The 19,024-nt window shown below is 52.0% G+C and overlaps 1 protein-coding gene across 2 annotated transcripts; it reads right to left on the reverse strand.

Annotated features, from left to right (window-relative positions):
• Nucleotides 1-155: 155 nt before the first annotated feature.
• Nucleotides 156-14,841, reverse strand: STX6 (syntaxin 6). Of its 2 annotated transcripts, XR_014269209.1 has the most exons (9): nt 14,783-14,841; nt 12,192-12,361; nt 11,494-11,588; nt 9,697-9,759; nt 7,299-7,421; nt 5,857-5,963; nt 4,123-4,217; nt 1,850-2,485; nt 156-1,006 (listed from the first exon to the last, which is right to left on the reverse strand). XR_014269209.1 is itself a non-coding variant. In XM_082483505.1 (8 exons), the coding sequence occupies exons 1-8, from the start codon at nt 14,815-14,817 to the stop codon at nt 2,409-2,411; spliced, it is 765 nt and encodes a 254-aa protein (XP_082339631.1). In that variant the 5' UTR covers nt 14,818-14,841; the 3' UTR covers nt 156-2,408. The 2 variants fall into 2 exon arrangements, 1 of the variants encoding a protein (XP_082339631.1); XM_082483505.1 differs by having other exon boundaries at nt 156-2,485.
• Nucleotides 14,842-19,024: the final 4,183 nt, after the last annotated feature.

Consider the following 19,024-nt stretch of genomic DNA (forward strand, 5'->3'; position numbering starts at 1 on the left):
AGCGCAGAGGGGACCCCAGAAACTGTAGCTGCCGCTTATGCCTTAAAAGCCAGAAGGATGATGCCAGGCAGATGCTGGTGGGTGCTTTTTCTGCCACCTGGTGCCATGAGACCCCTACCTTGTCCCCAAGCAAGGGTCACTGCGACAACTACCAGTAATCTCTGCTGCGCCATACTGGGCAGCAGCAATGCATTTATTTAGTGTTAAAGAGAGGGGCACCACCAACAACAGAAAAAGCAAATGTACACAGGAAAAGGGACCGAAGACAGTTTGGTGGCTTGCGGTGATGCCAGCAGCTGGGCCACCCTCCAGCAGTACGCCAGACTAATGAAGGAGCGCCGGGAGTCATTTCCGGTGGATGCACAACCATGCCGAAAATAACACGGGGATCGGAGGTGTGCAAATACCAGCCGATGGCAAGCCCAGCTCCCCGGTCGGATTCGCGCTCCCGGGAACCTGCTCTTGGAGAGGTATTAAGCCCAAGGAGCCGCGCAGACACTGCGGTAGCCAGCCTCGGAAAGGGGAGACACCACCTATTTCTTGCAGTGTAACCAAAAAAACCTCGAGGTTCTCTGCAAGGTTAAAGAGCAACCGCTGAAATAATTAGTGCGGCTTGGTGCTAAGGGCACATGTGCGTTAACGACGAGAGCACCCACCCAATTGTGGCAGGGCAGCTCGGTCTCGCCCCCCGTCCGGCGCCTGGCTGCGGAAGGCACGGTGCCACCAGCTGTCAGCTCAAGGGGGGACAAGGCGGGGGTCACGCAGCTGCTTGAAGGGAGCCACAAACCCAGTGGGGAGGAGTGTTCGGTCTGGGCTAAGCATCCCGGAGGTAAAGCCGTCTGATGGTGAGCTTCCCGCTCAGGGAGGATGATTGGGGGGGGGGGGTGATTTGCAATTTCAGCAGAAGTCTTAGCGTCAGCACCAATTAACTTCCTCCCCCAGCCCCATCTGAGACCCATATGGGAGCCGTAAACCAGCCTGTCCCAAGTCTTCTGGTGTTTGCAACCTAAATATGGGAGCCGGCTTTAGTGAGAAATCAGTTTTGCTTTCTTGAAGTCACCCCATATCCTGCAATCGGTGTTCGCAGCACGAAAGTCCCCCTCTGCATTTCTCCCCAGTAATACTGCCAGGGTGAGCTTTCTTCACCACGTTTTGGCATTGACCACCTGGCTAACTCCTATTTCACCATACGAGGGAGACAACTAGGCTATCCAACACTGCTGGGACAACTCGAGTGACAAACAACTCAAAAGTAACAAAAGGACTGGGAAGCAATACAGAAATGTGACCTAGCTTTGAATCTCCTGCCTTTTGGTTGCTTACAACGGAAGTGTCTAAAAAATAGCGGCTGGGAAAAATTAAGACATCCTATTTACAAGTTCATATGCACTTAAAATACATAATTGATCCCCATTCCTCTGATAATGCATGTTGTGCACCCGCAGAGAGAATGTGGCTCGAACGGTCATCAAAAAAATCTTTAAAAGTTTTGTTGGTTTTTTTTTTTCCTTAAAAAAAATAAGTTATTTTAGACCTGACAAATCACTTGCCAAAGGGAAGCAGCTGTTAAACAGAAGCAGTTACTCAGTTATACAAGGGCAAAGAAAGCATCAGTCAATGAGCTTTAGAGGCTTGTATAACAAAGGAGGCAATTTTAAAAGCTTTAAGAAACTCACTCTCCAGCTAACGGTCATTTGCCAGCTTTCAGCGTGCATCAACCCAAGTTTAAAGCTCTGGGGTTTCTAATTGCGCCCAGCCGGCCCATGGCAGGACACTACACCCTACGGCTCACCTGCATGTAAGCTTCTGCCAAGGGGTGGTGGATGTGAATAATCAGCTGCAGACTCACCGTGGCATCTCGGCGGCCGTGGGAGGAAGGCAGCGCGGGGTGGGGGGAGTTCAACCAGGGCTGCCCTCCCTTGCCGTGGCTGCGTGGGATTTCACACCACCGCTCCTCCTGGTAATGCTTTTGGCTGGCAATGCGGTTTGTAATGCTCAGTGGATTAATTTTCTCCCCCCTCCTCGTCCTGTCCTCCCCAGGGCTTGCTGCTCTGTGTCTGCATCTGACTGCAGGTGGCTCAGGATCGCTGCAACCGGCTCCTACCTGCATGGGGTGGAAGCGCAGGGGTCAAGTACCCCTCCAGCTGCCTAGGTCCAGACCTGGAAGCCCAGGTCCAGATCGCGCCACACCGGGGGAGAAGGCAGCTCCAGTCCTCCACCCGTTCTTCCCGGGGCCAGGTGAGACGCCAGCAGAGCCGAGCCGCGGTCCTCAGAGGAGAATGGTGAGAGCAGCGTGCAGGTTTTCTTGCCTGGGATCTCTGTGGGCGGACGGAAACGGTGAGAGTTTCATTTCCCCGTGCTACAGGGGCGAGGGGGCGGGGAGGGGGTGTCCAAGGAAGTTCAGTCCATCACAGGACGAAGAACAGGATGAGCACCACCAGCAAGATGACGAAGAGGACAATAATTGCACACCACTGCCGTCGATCTGGAAGGAAAAGGAAGCATCAGTCTTCCTGCTTTAAGAGAGAAAGAAAATCGGGGGAGAGCTTTTCTTCACTAGGAGTACTAGTATTGCTAGGAGCCCAATTTAAGCTTAAAGAAGCCAGAGAAAGCCAAAGCTGCAGCTCCTTTGGCAGCTTGCCTCACTGCAACCCATGGGGCGACAGCGTTTCTCCTCCAGGATACATGTTTGTGGGGACAGGTATGGGCAGTTTGAGGCTTTTCCCCAACCAAGTTCAAATAGATTTGATAAGCCAGGTCAAAAGCAATTGGGAGGAACAAGCAGAGAACTGCTGTGTGCTGCTGCTCATTCGTGGAGTAACCTGTTCACTACAGGAACAAGAAGCGGTCTGGTGAAAGCTGCCAGGAAGAGCTTGTGGGAGCTCTGCTTAGGAGAGTGCCAGGAATGAGGTCTCCCCTGGACATCTTTACATCTCGCTGGCCCCATGCACGCTTTGCAGAAGGTCAATGCTGCATCACCTCTGAGAGGTGCTATCTGTCCATGGCCACGTCTGCGATGGCAGAGAGAAAGCCCCTGTGAGACAACAGTGCAGCAGCAAGGACAGGGCTACTGGCACCCCACAACTTTTGGGCAGAGCAGCTACACTGGGAAGAGCGCTCCTGGTCAGCCCCGGCACATGTGATGCCAGGGAGCGCAGAAATGCTCTTTCACACCTCTTGGAAGCACTCTGCAATGACTGAAGCATTTTTCCCAGAGGAAAGGGGAGATACACAAGGTTTGCCAGTGTTTGTGCTGCCACTGGGCTACTGGTGACCCAAAGTGCACTCTCAGCACTCCAAATGGTCTCTCTAGGGCCGTATTTCCACAACCTCATAAATCCCCCAGCCAGGCTAATCCTGCAGAGGAGGAACGCTTCTCCTCTCGACTTGCTGCTGCCTTCACAAGCTACCCAAGCACCCATGGGAGAAGGGTAACGGAGGAGGTGACTACCGGGCGCGCTGCCAGTGCTCAGAGAGACGAGCCGGCGGTGGGGGACTTCCCGGCAGGCACGCCGGGTTTCCTGTTTGCTCTGCCCGCGGCACCCCGCCAGCCCACTGGCTTCAGGCACAGCCTTATAAGGACTTTTCTCATGGGTTCAGTCTCCCCTCCCAGCGCAGAAATCGCCTCTTTCCTCCGTCAGCTGAGAGATATATCTGACTGAGAACAGGCCTGCGGGCCAGAAGGCACCAGCAGGCTGAGGTGGGATTTGGGAAGGGGCTTGCCATAGGCAAGCGTTTGGTGCAGGGGAAGCCACACACCGTGGTGAGCGTTTTATGGCACCTTGAAAGCTTTTGTTCTGCAGGCAGCCTGGGAAACTGCAGCAGAGCAGGAAGCTGCAGAGCTTCCCCTCCTACCATCTAGAGGGGGATTTTCCCACCGCGGTAGTAGCAGCATAAATAGAAAGGCATCTGTAAATAAAACAAAGGCGAAGGACAGGCTGCAGAGCAGCGTCTGGGCAGGAGCAGCTGCAGGGCTTGGAAGTCTTCCCCCTCTTTCAAGCACCAAGAGCTGCTCCCTCCCCTCTGCTCAGGTCTGGGATGGCAGCATGTAGTGTCCCAGCCCGCAGATCCGAGGGCTTGGCTCTCCCCTTCCAGGATTGGATCCCACTTCCCGGGACCTACCGCTCGTCATGTGAGACACTTTGGCGAGCTTCTTCATGACGTTATCAAGCCGCGACTGAGTGCTGTCTAACTCGTGGGAGAAGTCATCCAGCATCCTGGGGACAAAGAAGTGTGGCACTCGTCAGCACGTGGCACGTCCCTTTGGGATTTCTCAGCGCACTCACACGCACTGATCAAAACACTGATGTGACCAGCCTACCACACCTTGGCAGAGAAAATGAATGTGGCTCAGACTCCTGAAAGCACTCAAGGGGGAGAAAAACCTGCTGAAGCAGCAGTTCTGCTTTGGTGGCAAGTGGGAAGTCATTTGGGACTGCTGTTGGACTGGTCCCCGCTGCATGTTCGTGGTTGAGCCCTATGCACCCCTGCAAGGTGAGGAGTAGGGGTTTTCCTCCTTTTAAGGGGAAAGTCTTATTTATAATCTGTGATTAGCAGAGACTGGTTAGATAGATCTAGACGCCAGCTTGGACTTTAAATCTCTTTTCTTATTCAGGGCTTGCAGTTGAAGCTAAAATCTTACTCCAGTCATGTATCAAGCAGGAACGAGATTTGCAATTGCTTTTAAGGTGCTTTTTAAGCTCTGAATGGAAGTTACCCCTCTAATTCCTCCACACAGCAACTGTAATGAATCTGAAAGCCTTCCTGAAGCTGTGCTTTGTCAATGCCAAGAACCCACCTGAAGAGAAATGAGCAAAGCCAGAATCAAGGTACCAATCAAGGTCTCCAGCCAGTGGGACTTCAAAGCTTAATACGTTTAAAAGGACAGCTTCCTTCATTTGAAGTTCTAGGGCACTTGTTAAACCTTCACTCAGCGGGGAAAAAGAGAGAGTTGTAAAAAACTCATTGCAGTAGTCATCTGCTACTGTCTAGCAAGCACTGATGGCTTATGTGATGATCTGGAAACAGACACACCATACTGATTTGCTTCCATGACAGCAGATGACTCTTACGCTGCAAGACTTCATACAGGAGGTGGGTTTAAAGTTCCTCCTCTCCATCAAAGAAGACTTCACTTCACAACAGACACAGCCCTCCAGACTCCTATCGGCCAAACAAGGAGGCATTTTAGGCATAAACCCTTCAAGCCTCTCTGGAAGTGGTAGCTGTTAGCCTGCATAACTGGAAACTTTATCCACTTGTTTGCAAAGGACAAGAACCGGGAAAGAAATCTAATTTATATGTAAATGATGGATGCAAATTACTTTCTGAGCTACCCTTTAACCCTTTGCGTGGGTGAGGGTTATTTTTAGCTTTAACTCTGAATACCAGCTCTGTGCTGCGTGTTTCAGAGCGGCAAGGCAGAGCTGAGAACTCCTGGGTCAAGCAGTTATGCAGGGGCAGCACAAAACCCTGTGGAGTGGGAAAGTGCCCAGTATCCCCATTACACAGCCCCTCCCTCCCTCATCGACTCGGTTCTGCTGGCTGCCAGAAGCCAAGGAGCCAACTGCGTGCCTTATGGGGAGCGTGTAAAAAGGAGAGAGAAGGAAAGGTAAAGTTGGTGGCTAAGCCTGCCCTAGGTGCAGGCTTTCAAACGAACAAGGCTGCAGTTGGATCCTTGCAGGCTGCAGTAAGAAATGCTTTCCACTGCCTAAAATCAAAGGCTGGCTACGAGAGGCTGCCTGAGGGACTAATAAATTCAAGGCCCTAACAGGGGCAGAGACATGTGTGCAAGGACCTCCAGCTGTGTTGCAGTCAGCCCCATACCGGGTTTCTGGCGCTGTGTCTCACACTTACACTGCTTGCTCCTCCAGCTCCCCGCCAATGCGCTGGGACATGTTCTTCAGCACCCCGATGCTGCCAGAGACCAGCTCCAACTGCTCATCTTGCTGCTCCACAATCAACTGGGGCCAAAGAGAAGGGAAATGGGCAATTACAGGTCTGCCGCCGCCTCCTGCAGCCGGGTGGGAGCCAGCCTATGAGGTGGACAGACACCCACTGCTCGTCCAACAGCAGCTGTGGGTCCTGCGCACAGACCTAAGCCACCAGGAATGAGGACCATGTTCCTAAGAAATGCTGGAGATGTAACAGCTGCAGGAAAACCTCCCTGGCATGGCATCCCCATGGCACAGCAGGCTGCAGCCTCCTAACATCCCTACAAATCCAGCCTTAGCTCAGCCATGCCCCCTCCCTTCCCTGCTGCACCCATCACCAAAGTGACTCTTGAAAGCCACAGGGGCTGGTCATCAAAACCTCCACAAGCTCCTCTGCCCGCTGCAGGTATGGCAGCGGGTGCCAGGAAGCCATGCTGATGCTACGCCTGGGAAATGCAACCTGGAACATGCTGCAGCTAACACTGGGTCAATGTGAGTAAAGGGCTGTTGCTATTTTTAGCTGCAGAAGCTGCAAGCCTTGGCTCCAAATGTGCCAAAGGAATAGGTGCGCTGATGTTTTAAGTCATTTTCAGGGCACAGTCACGCTATGGATTAGATTTACCCTAGTTACCTACTTCTGAATCTATTTATCTTTCTAGAGTCACTAGGTAAAACTCATCTGAAAGCTGGGGTGTTGTCAAGGTTCAGGAGCTTTAGCAGAGTTTGCTGCCTCTGAGAAGCTGCCTGTTTAAAAGCCCATGTTTGGGTGGGCTGCTGCACACAGGTCTGCACGCTGCCCGGGCACTTCTCCAGACAAAAGGTGTTGGGGAAGCACCTCGCCAGGGGTTCTCGCAAAGCCCTCGCATAGGCTTTCTCATGAATCTCATGTTGACAAAGGCAGGAAAAGGAAGCAGGCACGTGCTCCTGCTCCTAGCCTGTTCTGATGAAGATGCACACAAACAACAGCAAACATCAGCTCATTTTTTAACCAGGGGAAGTTGCATAAGAGAAACGGGCTCTCTTCTGTTTGAAACATTTCTACACTTCCAAGGATTTCAGCAATCCTTGTAGTATTAAAGCTTAGCGTGCTGCATCTTCCAGATCATGTTGTTTGCCTTTTGTGCAGAGCAGAAGACCCAAGCCTCAACAGCTAAAAACTGCGCCAAGATGCATCCAGAGCTGTGCCATACAGAAAAAACAGGCACAGGTAAATTCTGCAAGCAAAGAGGAGGGCTGTCAGGCTCCTGGATCCAGACCAGCCAAGGAGTGGATATTTTTTTTTGGCTCTTGTAACCCATACCTCATCCCCCTAGCACCCATTTGGCAAGCAAAGCTATTTAGTCTGCATGGTGCCAGCTGCCTTACCTGTTGTTGAGCTTGCTGCTCCTCGATGAAGTGTGAATTTGCTAATTGCAGCTCCCGGTCCAGACGGCTGTATTTGTCAGGTCCAGAGCCCCAACTCTGACTCCCGCTTTCTCCCAGAAGTGCCTAAACAGATGCAGAGAACCCTCAGCAACACCCTTGTGTCTGCTCACAGCCCATCTACAGAGTGTAGTGGGAAGGCAGACGAGGTAATACTCCTGTACACACACATACAGCATCCTTTTCCTCCTGCTCTCTTGCTATTCAGCCAGAGTGCTGTCACAAACTGAAACAACGCAATGCCAAAACGCCAGTTTGGGGAGTCTCTGCAGCCTGATACTGCAGATATGCCTCTCCAGCAGCAGAAGAGCTGGAGTACGACCGACAGCTGGTGTACACAGGAGGTCTGCACAGGAAGACTAGCAAAGGTCTGCTCAAGAGGCAGCACTGTGTGCTAGAACATGTAAGCTGGGAAGTATCTGGATATATTGTGTTAACAGATGTATAGCTCGAACTGAACACAGTGCTACTAATGACAGGGGCTTAAGAGGGTCTGGATAAAGTACTTAACCAGTTGATCTGACAATAAAACTGTGCAAAATATAACTACAGAAGTGTTGTATGCTTATGTTCTTTGATTCAGGCTACCTGTTCCTCCTGCATACCAGTCAGTTGCCAGCATACAAGATCACACTTGCTACCTGCTCTACAACCTGAAGAGAGAAGCTTCTGCAAATCCAGTAGAGACGTGCCTTTCCAGCTAAGTTTGGTCACTGAAAGGGGTATAACACAAGTGACAGATGCTGGAGAATGAAAGTGGCCCATGGGTGAGGAACTGCACCCTGCAGCACTACAAATGGGTTAGGGAGCTCTGCTTACCAGCGTGGAGGCAAGGCTGACTGGTAATGAGACCATCTCACACCTTCTGGTCATGGGTAGATGAACGAGTATTTGTGAAGAACAGCAAGACAATGACCAGGCTGCTCTGGCAGATTAAAAACAAGACGGTCTCTGTGGTTCATCTGCCTTACAAGCACCAAGGAGAGGTGAGGAAAGCTGATGGACTGACCGCGCAGGAAGCCAGCAGGACATCTAGCTTTGTCTGCCCTCTGGACATCGAGCAAGCTTGTGGTTCTCTCCAGTTTGTGGCAAATGCAGCTACCACTTATTTAACGTGGTGCACTAGTTTTGCTGCAGCTTCAGTAGAAAGGCCTCTGTTTGCCAGCCTTAGCCTGTGAGGGTCAGGTCACCACCAGCCAACCTCTCAGACAAAAAGGCACGCTGGAAAAGCTGCTGCAGGCCAGCCCAGCACACTCTTTGCAGTCTGGAGGGAAGGCGAGGGGCTGGGGAAGGGAGAGGAAGACAGCAAGGGGAAGTCAGTTTTCCTGAACAGATGTTGCCACGCGAGCTGGGCCATATGGTCTCCTGCAGCTAGCAGGAACTTTACGCGAAAGAAAGCAGCAGAACGCACAGACAGCTACAGACTTGTTTGAGCAAGGGTGTAAGGGACTTTGCTTCTTCAACTGTTTGCCAAGCATGTCAATTAACCCCGTAACAAGCTCAGGAATCAGCTCTGTGCTTCTCAGTAGCTTGTTGCAGTTTGTCATTTTTGCCACAAGTGGCAAGACTGATGCAGCCAGATAAGTTAATTGTACAAAATGCACACCAACTTTTACTGAGGCAGCTCTGGAAGTCAGCTCTGAGATCTCCTTACAGCCTCCTCGTCAGCCAGGGAGGAACACAAGCTGCATCTATTTCTATTCCTTAGATTACAAGTGCAGACAACCTGAGACTCCTTGAGCTTCTTCCATCTTCTTACATGGCTAACTATTACGAGAGGCAGCTGTGTGAAAGGATATTGCAGCATCTTGGCTCCTAAATACAGCAGAGCTCAGGATTACATTCACTGACATGGATTCTGAGTCTGTTCCCCTCGGCGAGGAGGGAGATTCCCCCTTCTGCGGAATGATGCAACACTGACAGTTGTACACAACCATATCTGAAGACAGAGACAGATGGCGAGTGCTGACTTACTGGTTTGAGAGACGGGCTTGGAAGAGAGTGGCAGCAACGTGCCTGCAAGAATCAGCTCACTCAGGTCAGCAAAACAGACACAGTTCAAACACAGCTTTGCTGCAGCATGCAAGCCCCTTCCCAAAACAAAGGTTTATATGGGGATGAACTACAAATAGGATATATATTGTAATTACAGCTTTTATGCAGTTTGGATCAACACTATATGCTCTACCTTACAATGAGGGGCCTCGGGTGAAACTTCCATTTTCACTTACTCCAACACATACCTTAAGACACCAACTGCCAGAGCTGATAAATCCCCCTCGCTCCTTAAAGTACCAAACAGCCACTGCATTCACTTAACTTGCCTGTTTCTGGTTCTCACCTGCCTGTTTTTCCTTTCGGCCAGTGCTTGCATGGAGGAGTTTGACATCTGATCCTTCATTTCCTGTTTGTTCAATGAAAGAAGAAGTATGTGAGCTAGATTTGTGGGGACAGGCAATTCCAGGATGCTGCAAAGCTTCTTTAGAGAGAGTGAGGGAAGGGAGATTTTCTGTGAAAATGTACAGTTTTGAAGAGTATGGAAGGATATTTAGAAATCTTCACCACAGTTCATCGTTTTGCTAATACTAGAATCAATGGCAACGTGATATTTCGAAAATATTCCTTATTTATTACTCATTTTGCTCCACTACAGCCAGAAACACTTTGATTTGTGTAATATTAAACTAATGCTCCCATTGACTGTAAGGAAAAGTCATGTTCTTCAAGGTCTTGGAAGCCTGTAACCCCCTGCACTTTATTCCCAGTTGCATCTGGTTTTACATTGCATAGGACGAGACAGATTTCCTGTCCTGTGGCCATCCTCTCCAACTGTGCCTACTTTTTCTCTTTCATCAATTAAGTTTTGCTGTGGAGTTCCTGTAGAAGGTTGCCAGGCACAGAAGGCTCCCCATCACAATGTAAAGTAATGTAGTTTTTATACGGTAGGTTAGCAAGCAGTCCATATGATCTAGCAGGGGTTAATCCACCAGCACAGTTCTGATGTCACCAGAACAGTTAGGTATGTTTTACCATTCAGAGACATGCAATATATCACCTAAGAGCACCACATCCCCCTTGGTTACTTCTCATCAGCTAATGCACTTGCTGCTGTGCATCACAAACTCCCCCATGGACACTGGAAGTCATCTGCATAATGCCACTAACAAGTTTCACTTAACAGTAAGAGGCGCTGCTCCAAAACCCATTAGCCAGCAGTTTTCAGCCAGGAAAAGAGGACCATAGAGCAGGCTTGCCTGATCCTGCTCATTTGGGGAGTAGGCTACACTGAGGGCAAGGCGGCAAGCGCATGCCTGCTACCCAGGGCCAGCATGGTTTCGGGATCAGGGCCCAGGCAGCAAGCCTTAGGAACTGCATCCAGACCGCAGGACTGCAGGTAGGGTAACAAGTTTGCAGCCAGCCACAGAAACACATTTTGTGAAAGAGGAACATCAGAGTCATGAGGAACAACAGAAACTAAGCTACACTCAGTGTAGCTATTAATAGGGAGAAAACTTTCTAACTAGCAGCTTGTTACTGGGCAGTGAAGCTTTTGGGAAGATGTTTCTTCTCTATTTATTACTACCAAGTTGTTAAAATCCTCCTTTTGCTTCTGAAGCGTGAGCTTAAACTAAAAAAAAAAAAAAAATCTTCCTCAAGATAAAAATAAAACTAGTGGTTGTTTGGACTATTTTGTAGTGGTAGGAAGTTGAAGTCACCACGTCAATAACGCAAGGCTTTAACCATCTGTCAGCGTTCAAATTGGACTCTGTTTTTGAAAACTAGCACTACAAAAGCACAAGGACAGTTGCAATTTCCTTCAACTCTGAAGGGAGGCTCCAGCCTCCCCTGCATCGCAGCGGGGTCTTTACTCCTTCTTCCCAGTTTCTACAGGTTCCCAGGCTCACTGTTGCAAGAAAAGTGTGAAGACTTAAAGGGGCAGCAGCAGAAAAGAAGGGTACACCATGGGGTACCTGCACCCCCAAACCCCTCTGGGAGGCACAGGAGCACGTGGGGAAGAGGAGGAAGGCCGACAGAGCAGGCAGCAGGTTTATTCTCTGCTCTCCACCACAGAAATGGCCACGAGCTTTCCTCTTTTTTAACCAGGTAATCGCTCCCATCCAAAGTCCACGTTCCTTACCCGGACCACCTGCCGCGTGCTTGTGATGAAGGTTTTCCTGATACCCAGCTCCGTCGCATCGAGGTTGAATTTCCGCGGGTTTGCTTCAACGATGCGTAGGCAGCAAGTCAAGGAGTCCCTGTTAGTGGTGTTGAGTATGCACACAAACCCTGAGCGTGCCTCAGCAGGGTTCCACCAAGCGGCAGCTTTCCATTGCACTGTGCCTTTTCCCAAAATTTGATTAGCAAAGTATGAAACACTGGAGGAAAAAACAGGCATGGCAGGAACGTACTGTGCAGTACACGCACCAGTGTGAGGCTCCTCTCTTGCATTTTTTTGGTTCTCTGATGCTGCACAGCGCTTTCCAGAGTGTTCAGATGAACACAAGGGAAAAGGAGTATTTCTGGAAGCCAGCCTAAAGTACAACTGACTACACAGAAATCCAAGCTCATACAATGCAATAAGCTTTCTAGAACAAAGCATCTTAGAATATACCTTGTCAAAAGGAAAACAGAAAGGCAAAAGGAAAATCCTTTTGCTGAATACATTCGCTTAATTTCTCATTTGCAATTTGAGAAAAGTCGATGTAAATGCAAATTTCAATCCCAAATAGTCCCATTTTCTGCAAAAAGTAACTACTGGCAAGCGCTGGTACTTGGCTATTTAGTACAACTCAGAAACCGCACGCCCCTACCTCCAAAAGACCACAGAAAGGATATTAATGGTTTCATCCAAGTCTTCCAGGTCCCACTCAATGCTCCGCAGGTTATTCCTGAGCTCATTAGTGGTCCAGTCGATTTCTTCTCTTGTGGCAATGGAGGGATCTTGCAAGAGCTCTGTCCACCTCTGGAAGAGCCCCTGGGCGGTGTTCACAGCTTTCTGCACCTCCCTGCAGCCGGGGTGATTAAAGAGAAGTGAAGGGATTATCATCAGTTACTCTGCAGCAGTCACGGTGGGACAACCCTGTGTACAGCTGAGCAGGGAAGCCCAGCTTTCTCCCCAAAACCTTTCCTTCAAACAATTTTTAGTTTATTTTGTAAAATAAGGATTTGCCCTACCTGCTGGACAATCCCATCTCTGGTTGCAGCACAAAGTGCTGAGCAACAACAACTTACAGGTCATCTATTAATGAAGGGACCTGTTTCTTTAGGGGAGGTTTCTGCTGAGTGTCACACAGGCAAGCCTCGGCAGAGTGTCTGAACAGGGCTGCTCTTTGGCAATTAATGTTTCACATTCCTCTCAACAGCTCTCCTCTGAAGGCTCTTGACTACCTAGGTAAGATACCCCAAGGGCACACAGAATTACAGGAACTGTCCCCACAATACAGCCAGGCAGACTGTTGAGTGCAGCCCTGTTTATTTTAATTTAATGTAAAAAAAAAAAAAACTCACACAGCTCTACTACACTGGCTTAGGGAACAGAAGTCTTTTCTGCTGCTCTAAGCTTTTTGGAGAGGAGTGCATTCAAAGCACAGGAAGGCAGGCTTTGCTGACAGCACTGAATGCTGCTTTTGATGGTTTAGGGCAAGTGGGTCTGTAAGTTTGGGTCACGGTCTATCAGTGTATCTGTACCTACAAACTCTGCAGTTCTGAGCCGTGAACTGCTCCTCCAGGTTCACAGGAAGCCGGGACAAGGGACACAGATGACACCAGACTTTGCTGGTGTGAAAGGTGGCCACTAAAAGCCCAAAAGCTTACACACAGCACCCACGTAAGATGCAGGTGTTTATCCCCACTGAAGGAAAGTAGGTTATCAGGGGGGGAAGCCCAGGATGGATGAACTGAGCCCGCACCCCGCAGGGATGCCAGGACTGTAGCGCTCTTTATGTTACACTGTGGCCTGAAGTACTTTGCTGCCTAAGCTGCAGTCTCTTGGCACCCTGATGCGTGTCTCTTCTCGCACACCCACGGCTCCGAGTCTGCCACATCTAGTGCCCTAAAGTCAGCAGCCTGCACTGAGGATCTGGAGCTTCGTTCCCTTCACTACTTCCTAGCAAAAGCTTGTGGGTTTTTTTTTTTTTTTCATCTGGGCATACTTGGGAAAGTACCCACAAGCAGGAATTTAAAGCAGAGCGGGATGTCCTCTGATGGGAGGAGTTATGAACTCCAGGAAAGCAAATTGAACACAACGTGGACAGCTTCCACCAGCCCCTTCCACCTCAACCTGCTGGGTAATAATTAACGCTGGGAGCAGCAGCACATCCCCTCTCCCCTCCCAGCCCTTCCCTGCACAGCGCGGGAACCTCTCCGGAAAGTTTGACAGGACGTTTGCTCCCCACCCACGGCAACTTGTATTTTTTCCCCTTAGCACCAGTTCAACCTGGCAGAATGATTCACTTTCCCTGGCTGCACCAGCATCCCTTCCCACACCTCTTGCACTCACACAGCTTTCCCCACCATTCCCCTACGAGCACCTCCACTGCTCCAGAGCGCTGTTTCACCGTGACATAGGGTAGGAGACCAGCCCACAGCAGAAGGTGAAGGTGGCCCCAGAGTAGTTTTTAGGGACTAAGCTGCCTTCACCCCGATTAATTACAATTTTCCTTTCTTCCTGCCTCGACCACCTTTAGTTTGTCTTTGCCTTTGTTCAAGCTCTCCTCTGCTTGCTTCCTCTCATGGCCACCGTCCACGCTGCGGCTTCTTCCAAAGCTTGGTCCCTGCTCGTCTCCATCTTCCCACCTGGACTCCACGGCCTTGGCCTTTTGGGGGATCCCACCCACGAGCCAGCCGGCCCCGCTCTGCCTGCTGCAGGGCGACACTTCCCAAGCCACAGCCGCCTCCCTCCGACGGCGGGGACATCCGGGCGGGCTGTCCCCAAGCTGTCCCAGCCTGCCGGCGGCCGCACCTGCAGCCAAGGCAGCGCTGCACCTCCCGCTTCCCCGCCCGCCCGCCCCTGTACCCGGGGCAGGGAGGGGTGGGCGACGGCGGGGGGGAAACCTACAAAGCTCGGGTTCCCTTGGCCCGCAGAGCGGGGAGCGCTTCGCGCGGGGAGGCCCGGCCGCGGCCCTGCACCTGCCCGGCACAGCGCCTCAGCCCGGGGCCTTTCCGCGCTCGGTCGCCGACGCCGGGCACCCCAACAGGGCCGCCCCTGACACGCACCCCCGCCCCGAAGTGTGTGTGGGGGACAGAGGCGCCATTTTCCACCCGCCCCGGTCGCCTCCCGAGACCCCCGCCCGCCGCTCGCCCCCCACTCCCCGCGGCCTCCCCTGCTGCGGGGCGGCCGTGCTCAGCCCCAACAGCGCCGGGGGGGGGGCCTCACACCCACCCCCAACCCTCGCGGCGCGGGGTGTCTCCGGCGGGTCGGCGCTCACCCCTTCACCACGAAGAAGGGGTCCTCCATCGACATGGCGCTGCCGCCGCCGCCGCGCGCCCCGGCCGCCGCGCGCCGCCTGCCACGCCCCCTCCCCACCCCCGGGCGCCGCCGTCACACCCCGCCCCTCGCCCCGCCCTCGCCGTCACGCGTCGCGCGCCTGCGCAGAGCGGCGGTGGAGGGCGCGGGGGCGGGAGGGGGGGGAGCGGGCTCAGGTGACGTCGCAACCGCAGCCGGAGTCGCGCGCCGCTATGGCGGCTGGCTGAGAGAGCGGCGGTACCGCCGCCACGGTGGGACCGCCGGCAGGCGGGGACTGCTAGGGGGGGCGGCGGGTGACCCCCTCCCAGCTCGATGCCCGGTGGGGAGCGGCGCCCAGGAGGGCCGCGCTGGGGGTAAACGGGACCGACCCGGCTCTTCGTGAGGGCTTTTCCAGGCCCGGGGAAGCTCCGGGCCGCTGGGCCCCGGACAGCCCGTCAGTGGTCGGCGGCGCGGTGTCCATCTCACCCCTACGCCGCCGCGATTCCTACGTGCCGGCTTCTCGGGAGTCAAGTAGGCCCGTCCTGTTGGGGCTGTGGCGGCCGCCCTGTGCTGGCTGCCGGGCCATTGTCCCTGGCACGGCGTCTGGCAGGAGCGGCCGGGCCAGGCTGTGTTCCTGCCCGGTGGGGGAGGAAGAAGGACAGAGCGACAGCCAGTCTGCTCTGCTCCCGCTACCCTTCCTGCCCCGGGAATGAACAGGCACCGCTTCCTTCCTCCTCCTTTCTGCAGGGCGAGAACGGCCCTTTCCGTCTTGGCTTTTGTCCATGCCAGGGTGAGGACCCCCTGTTCCCTCACTCCCCCCTCTTAAATCCCTGGGCTCCTTAGTAGCCTCTCCCAGCTGTGAGCACACATAGCTTTGGGCTTAGAAAAGCTGTCAGGAGCGGAATGGTGCCTGTGCAGTGCTAGGGGATGTTCCCGTATACACACAGCTGAACTCCCTTTGTGCAGCAGTCGGAGGGGGGGGGGGTGAGGGGGTGGTGTCCCTGTTACTCGCATGGGACAGGCAGGCGCGATGGTTGATTTTGCAGAGGCTTGGCCTAGAGTAATCCCTCAAGTCTTTGCCCTCTTGACCAAAGTGCATGTCCCTGCCTGTGCTTTTCGAATGTGGCTGCAGTCCAGCATCCCTAGCAAAGGCAGTGCCAGTTCACTGGGGGAACAGGCACAAAACCCATTTGCAGAGGTGCCTCTTCAGCATGTGAACTGAATACCTGGCTTTTGCAATCACAGCAGCTTTACTCATGAGTGTGGGGTGGGAAGGCTGTGGCACGTGTAAAACCGGTTTCTGCAGTTTGCAGGGTGAGAAAGCCACCTCCTGCTCTGGCCAGCCCCACGCCTGGGAAGCCACAGCTTGCAAGGTGTGGTGCAACAGGCAGCACCTCTAGGGCTTGTGTTTGCCGGCCCTTTCTTGCTGCATCTTGGATGGCTTGTTTCCCACACCAGCAGGTTTCAGGGGGTCCCTGTGAAATGTGCTGTGCTGAGTGCAGGGGGTTCCCTCCAGGAAAAAAAACAGTGCCAAGGAGTCACTGGGCCAGTTTGGCTGTCCCTGTCCCCCAAAGACCTTGTACTCCCCAAAGCCTCTGTGATTTCAACTTGAGCTTCACGCTCTTCAGAGCTCCCACCTTCCCTATTAGTGCCGTTCTCCACGGTGTGCTGCAGCCCTTGTCTAGTGCCGTTCTCCACGGTGTGCTGCAGCCCTTGTCTGCTGCTCTGGTAGCTTTGGGCTTTCTGCTGGGATAGAGGAAGAAAACCAGTGTGTTTCCAAGCAGGGGAAGGAGAGCTTGGGGTGGCCCAGAGCTGTTCAGCAGTTCTGGTTTCCTTTTGCCAACAGTGTGCCAGCAGAGGCCTGATATATACCAGGTACCCACACTGGCTCTCCTTTGGGTGCTGATACGCTGTGCCTTAATGACACGTGTCTCTCAAACAGGCTTGGAGGTGGCAGGTTGTTCTGTGAAGTGCAGGACACTGTAACTCACCTATCCAAATGTGCACCCTCAGTGGGGAAACCCCTCTGAAGCAGTTCAGCGGATGTAGCCTCGTTGCTCTGTGTTCGGAGCATCTGAGGGATTTAGTTGTATCAGTTCAGGTGCTTAAAGATGTGGTGTATTCTGAGCAGTGCACCAAAGGTTATTGGGGTTAGATTTGTTGAAATTCATGAAAGTCTATTAGGGGTAATTTGCAGTGCTCTCCTTTCAGCATGCCAAGGTTGCGCAGTTTGGCTTGCTCTCACAAAGCATCCCCTGAAACCTTAACCACGCTAGGAGTGAAAAAGGGTAAAGCTCCCATAGCCTCTGCGAGTTACTAGCTAGGAATTTCAGAAATCCTTTAATAAATTATATGAATACTTTATTCACTTAACTGAAAATGGTTTCTTTTACACATTTGTGAAAAAGTGTAAAGCTTCGCAGAGCTGTCGAGGGCTGAAAATAAGGAGGTGGTACCAAAACGTAGGGAAGTTGCAAACTTTCCAGGAAGAAAAAAGGCAGCCTTTTCTTTGATGCTGGAAATTAATTTACAAGATGTAGTAAGTGATTCAGATTTTCACATGAAAACCACTCAAACCACGCTGCTATTTTTTTTTTTTTCAAATGGGAGCATTTTTGCCATTTCTTGTGGGAAGCTCTGATTTTTGGTTTGGAAGCAGTGGGAAGTGTTTCAGTAGTATGCTTGGCTAACCGATTCCTACCCGGGAGAGGAGTGCTCGGTGCACGGCACACAGCTGCAGAACTGGTCAGGAAAGATCTGATTAAACACTTCTGTGCGGAAAAGTGCCAACTCGTCAAAATCCCAACCGTCTGCAGGAAAGAACTGGGCTCAGTGAAACTTTTATCAGGAAAATTTTTGTGGCGTGTGTGCACACGCACAGGGGGGTGTGTGTGTGTGATCCTTTACTAGCTCGGTGCAAAGAGGATGCATTCAGTGTGGAGGAGATGGCTTTTCCTCTTGGGTGGAAAGCTGGCTTGGTTTGAATTTGGATTTGTAAAAGTATAGGAGATATTTTTTCCTCCCCAGAAAAGGTTTTGCAGCTAAAGGAAGAAATGATATAGCAAATGGGTTTCAGATGCTTCAGGGTTTTTCCTCCTTGTTTGCATTTTTAGTGGAAGTTGTTGAAGATTTTCAATGGTTGTGTAAGAGGGAGATTGAGACAGTGATAACTTGATACAAAACACTAGTCGGTAGCTAAGTATTCAGTGTTGTGGGGGGCAGCAAGGGTTTACACCAGATCCTGAGGGTTTCCATCAAATCCTGCCCACTTGTGGCCCCTCTGCGTTTGTAACTAGGTTTCCCGAGCCTCATTTTTACAAATCTGTGGTGACTTCACTGTAAAGTGCAAAGGGGCCAGACGGCATGAGGCCTCAACTGTGTGATGGTGTGGTCCCCTGACTTTGATGACTTTGAGGTGTTAAAGGAAAAAGGTGCCGAGAGGCGACTGCTAATTGCCAAGAAGAAGGCTTGGATGGCCACACTCATAAAGTTGTGGTCAATGGCTTGATGTCCAAGTGGCGAGCAGTGATGAGTGGCATTCCTCTGGGGTTAGTACTGGGACCGGTGCTGTTTAACATCTTTGTTGGTGACATGGATGTTGGGATTGAGTGCACCCTCGGCAAATTTGCCAGTGACACCAAGCTGTGTGGAGCGGTCCACGTGCTGGAGGGAAGGGATGCCGTCCAAAGGGACCTTGGCTTGAGAAGTGGGCCTGTGAGAACCTCATGAAGTTCAACAAGGCCAAGTGCAAGGTCCTGCACATGGGTCAGGACAATCCCAAGCACAAATACAGGCTAAGTGGAGAACGGATTGAGAGAGGAGAAGGACTTGGGGGTGTTGGTGGGTGAGAAGCACAACATGAGCTGGCAATGTGCACTCACAACCCAGAAGGCCAACCTCATCCTGGGCTGCATCAAAAGAAGCATGGCCAGCAAGTCCAGGGAGGTGATTCTGCCTCTCTACTCTGCTCTTGTGAGACCCCACCTGGAGTACTGCATCCAGCTCTTGGGCCTCCAACATAAGAAGGACATGGACCTGTTGGAGCCAGTCCAGAGGAGGGCTACAAAGATGATCAGAGGGCTGGAGCACCTCTCCTGTGAAACCAGGCTGAGAGAGTTGGGATTGTTCAGCCTGGAGAAGAGAAGGCTCCGGGGAGACCTTATAGCAACCTTCACGTACCTAAAGGGGGCGTACAGGAAAGATGGGGAGGGACTCTTTATCAGGG

Source organism: Vanellus vanellus (genome assembly GCF_965231255.1).
Source record: "Vanellus vanellus genome assembly, chromosome: 5".
NCBI lineage: Eukaryota > Metazoa > Chordata > Aves > Charadriiformes > Charadriidae > Vanellus > Vanellus vanellus.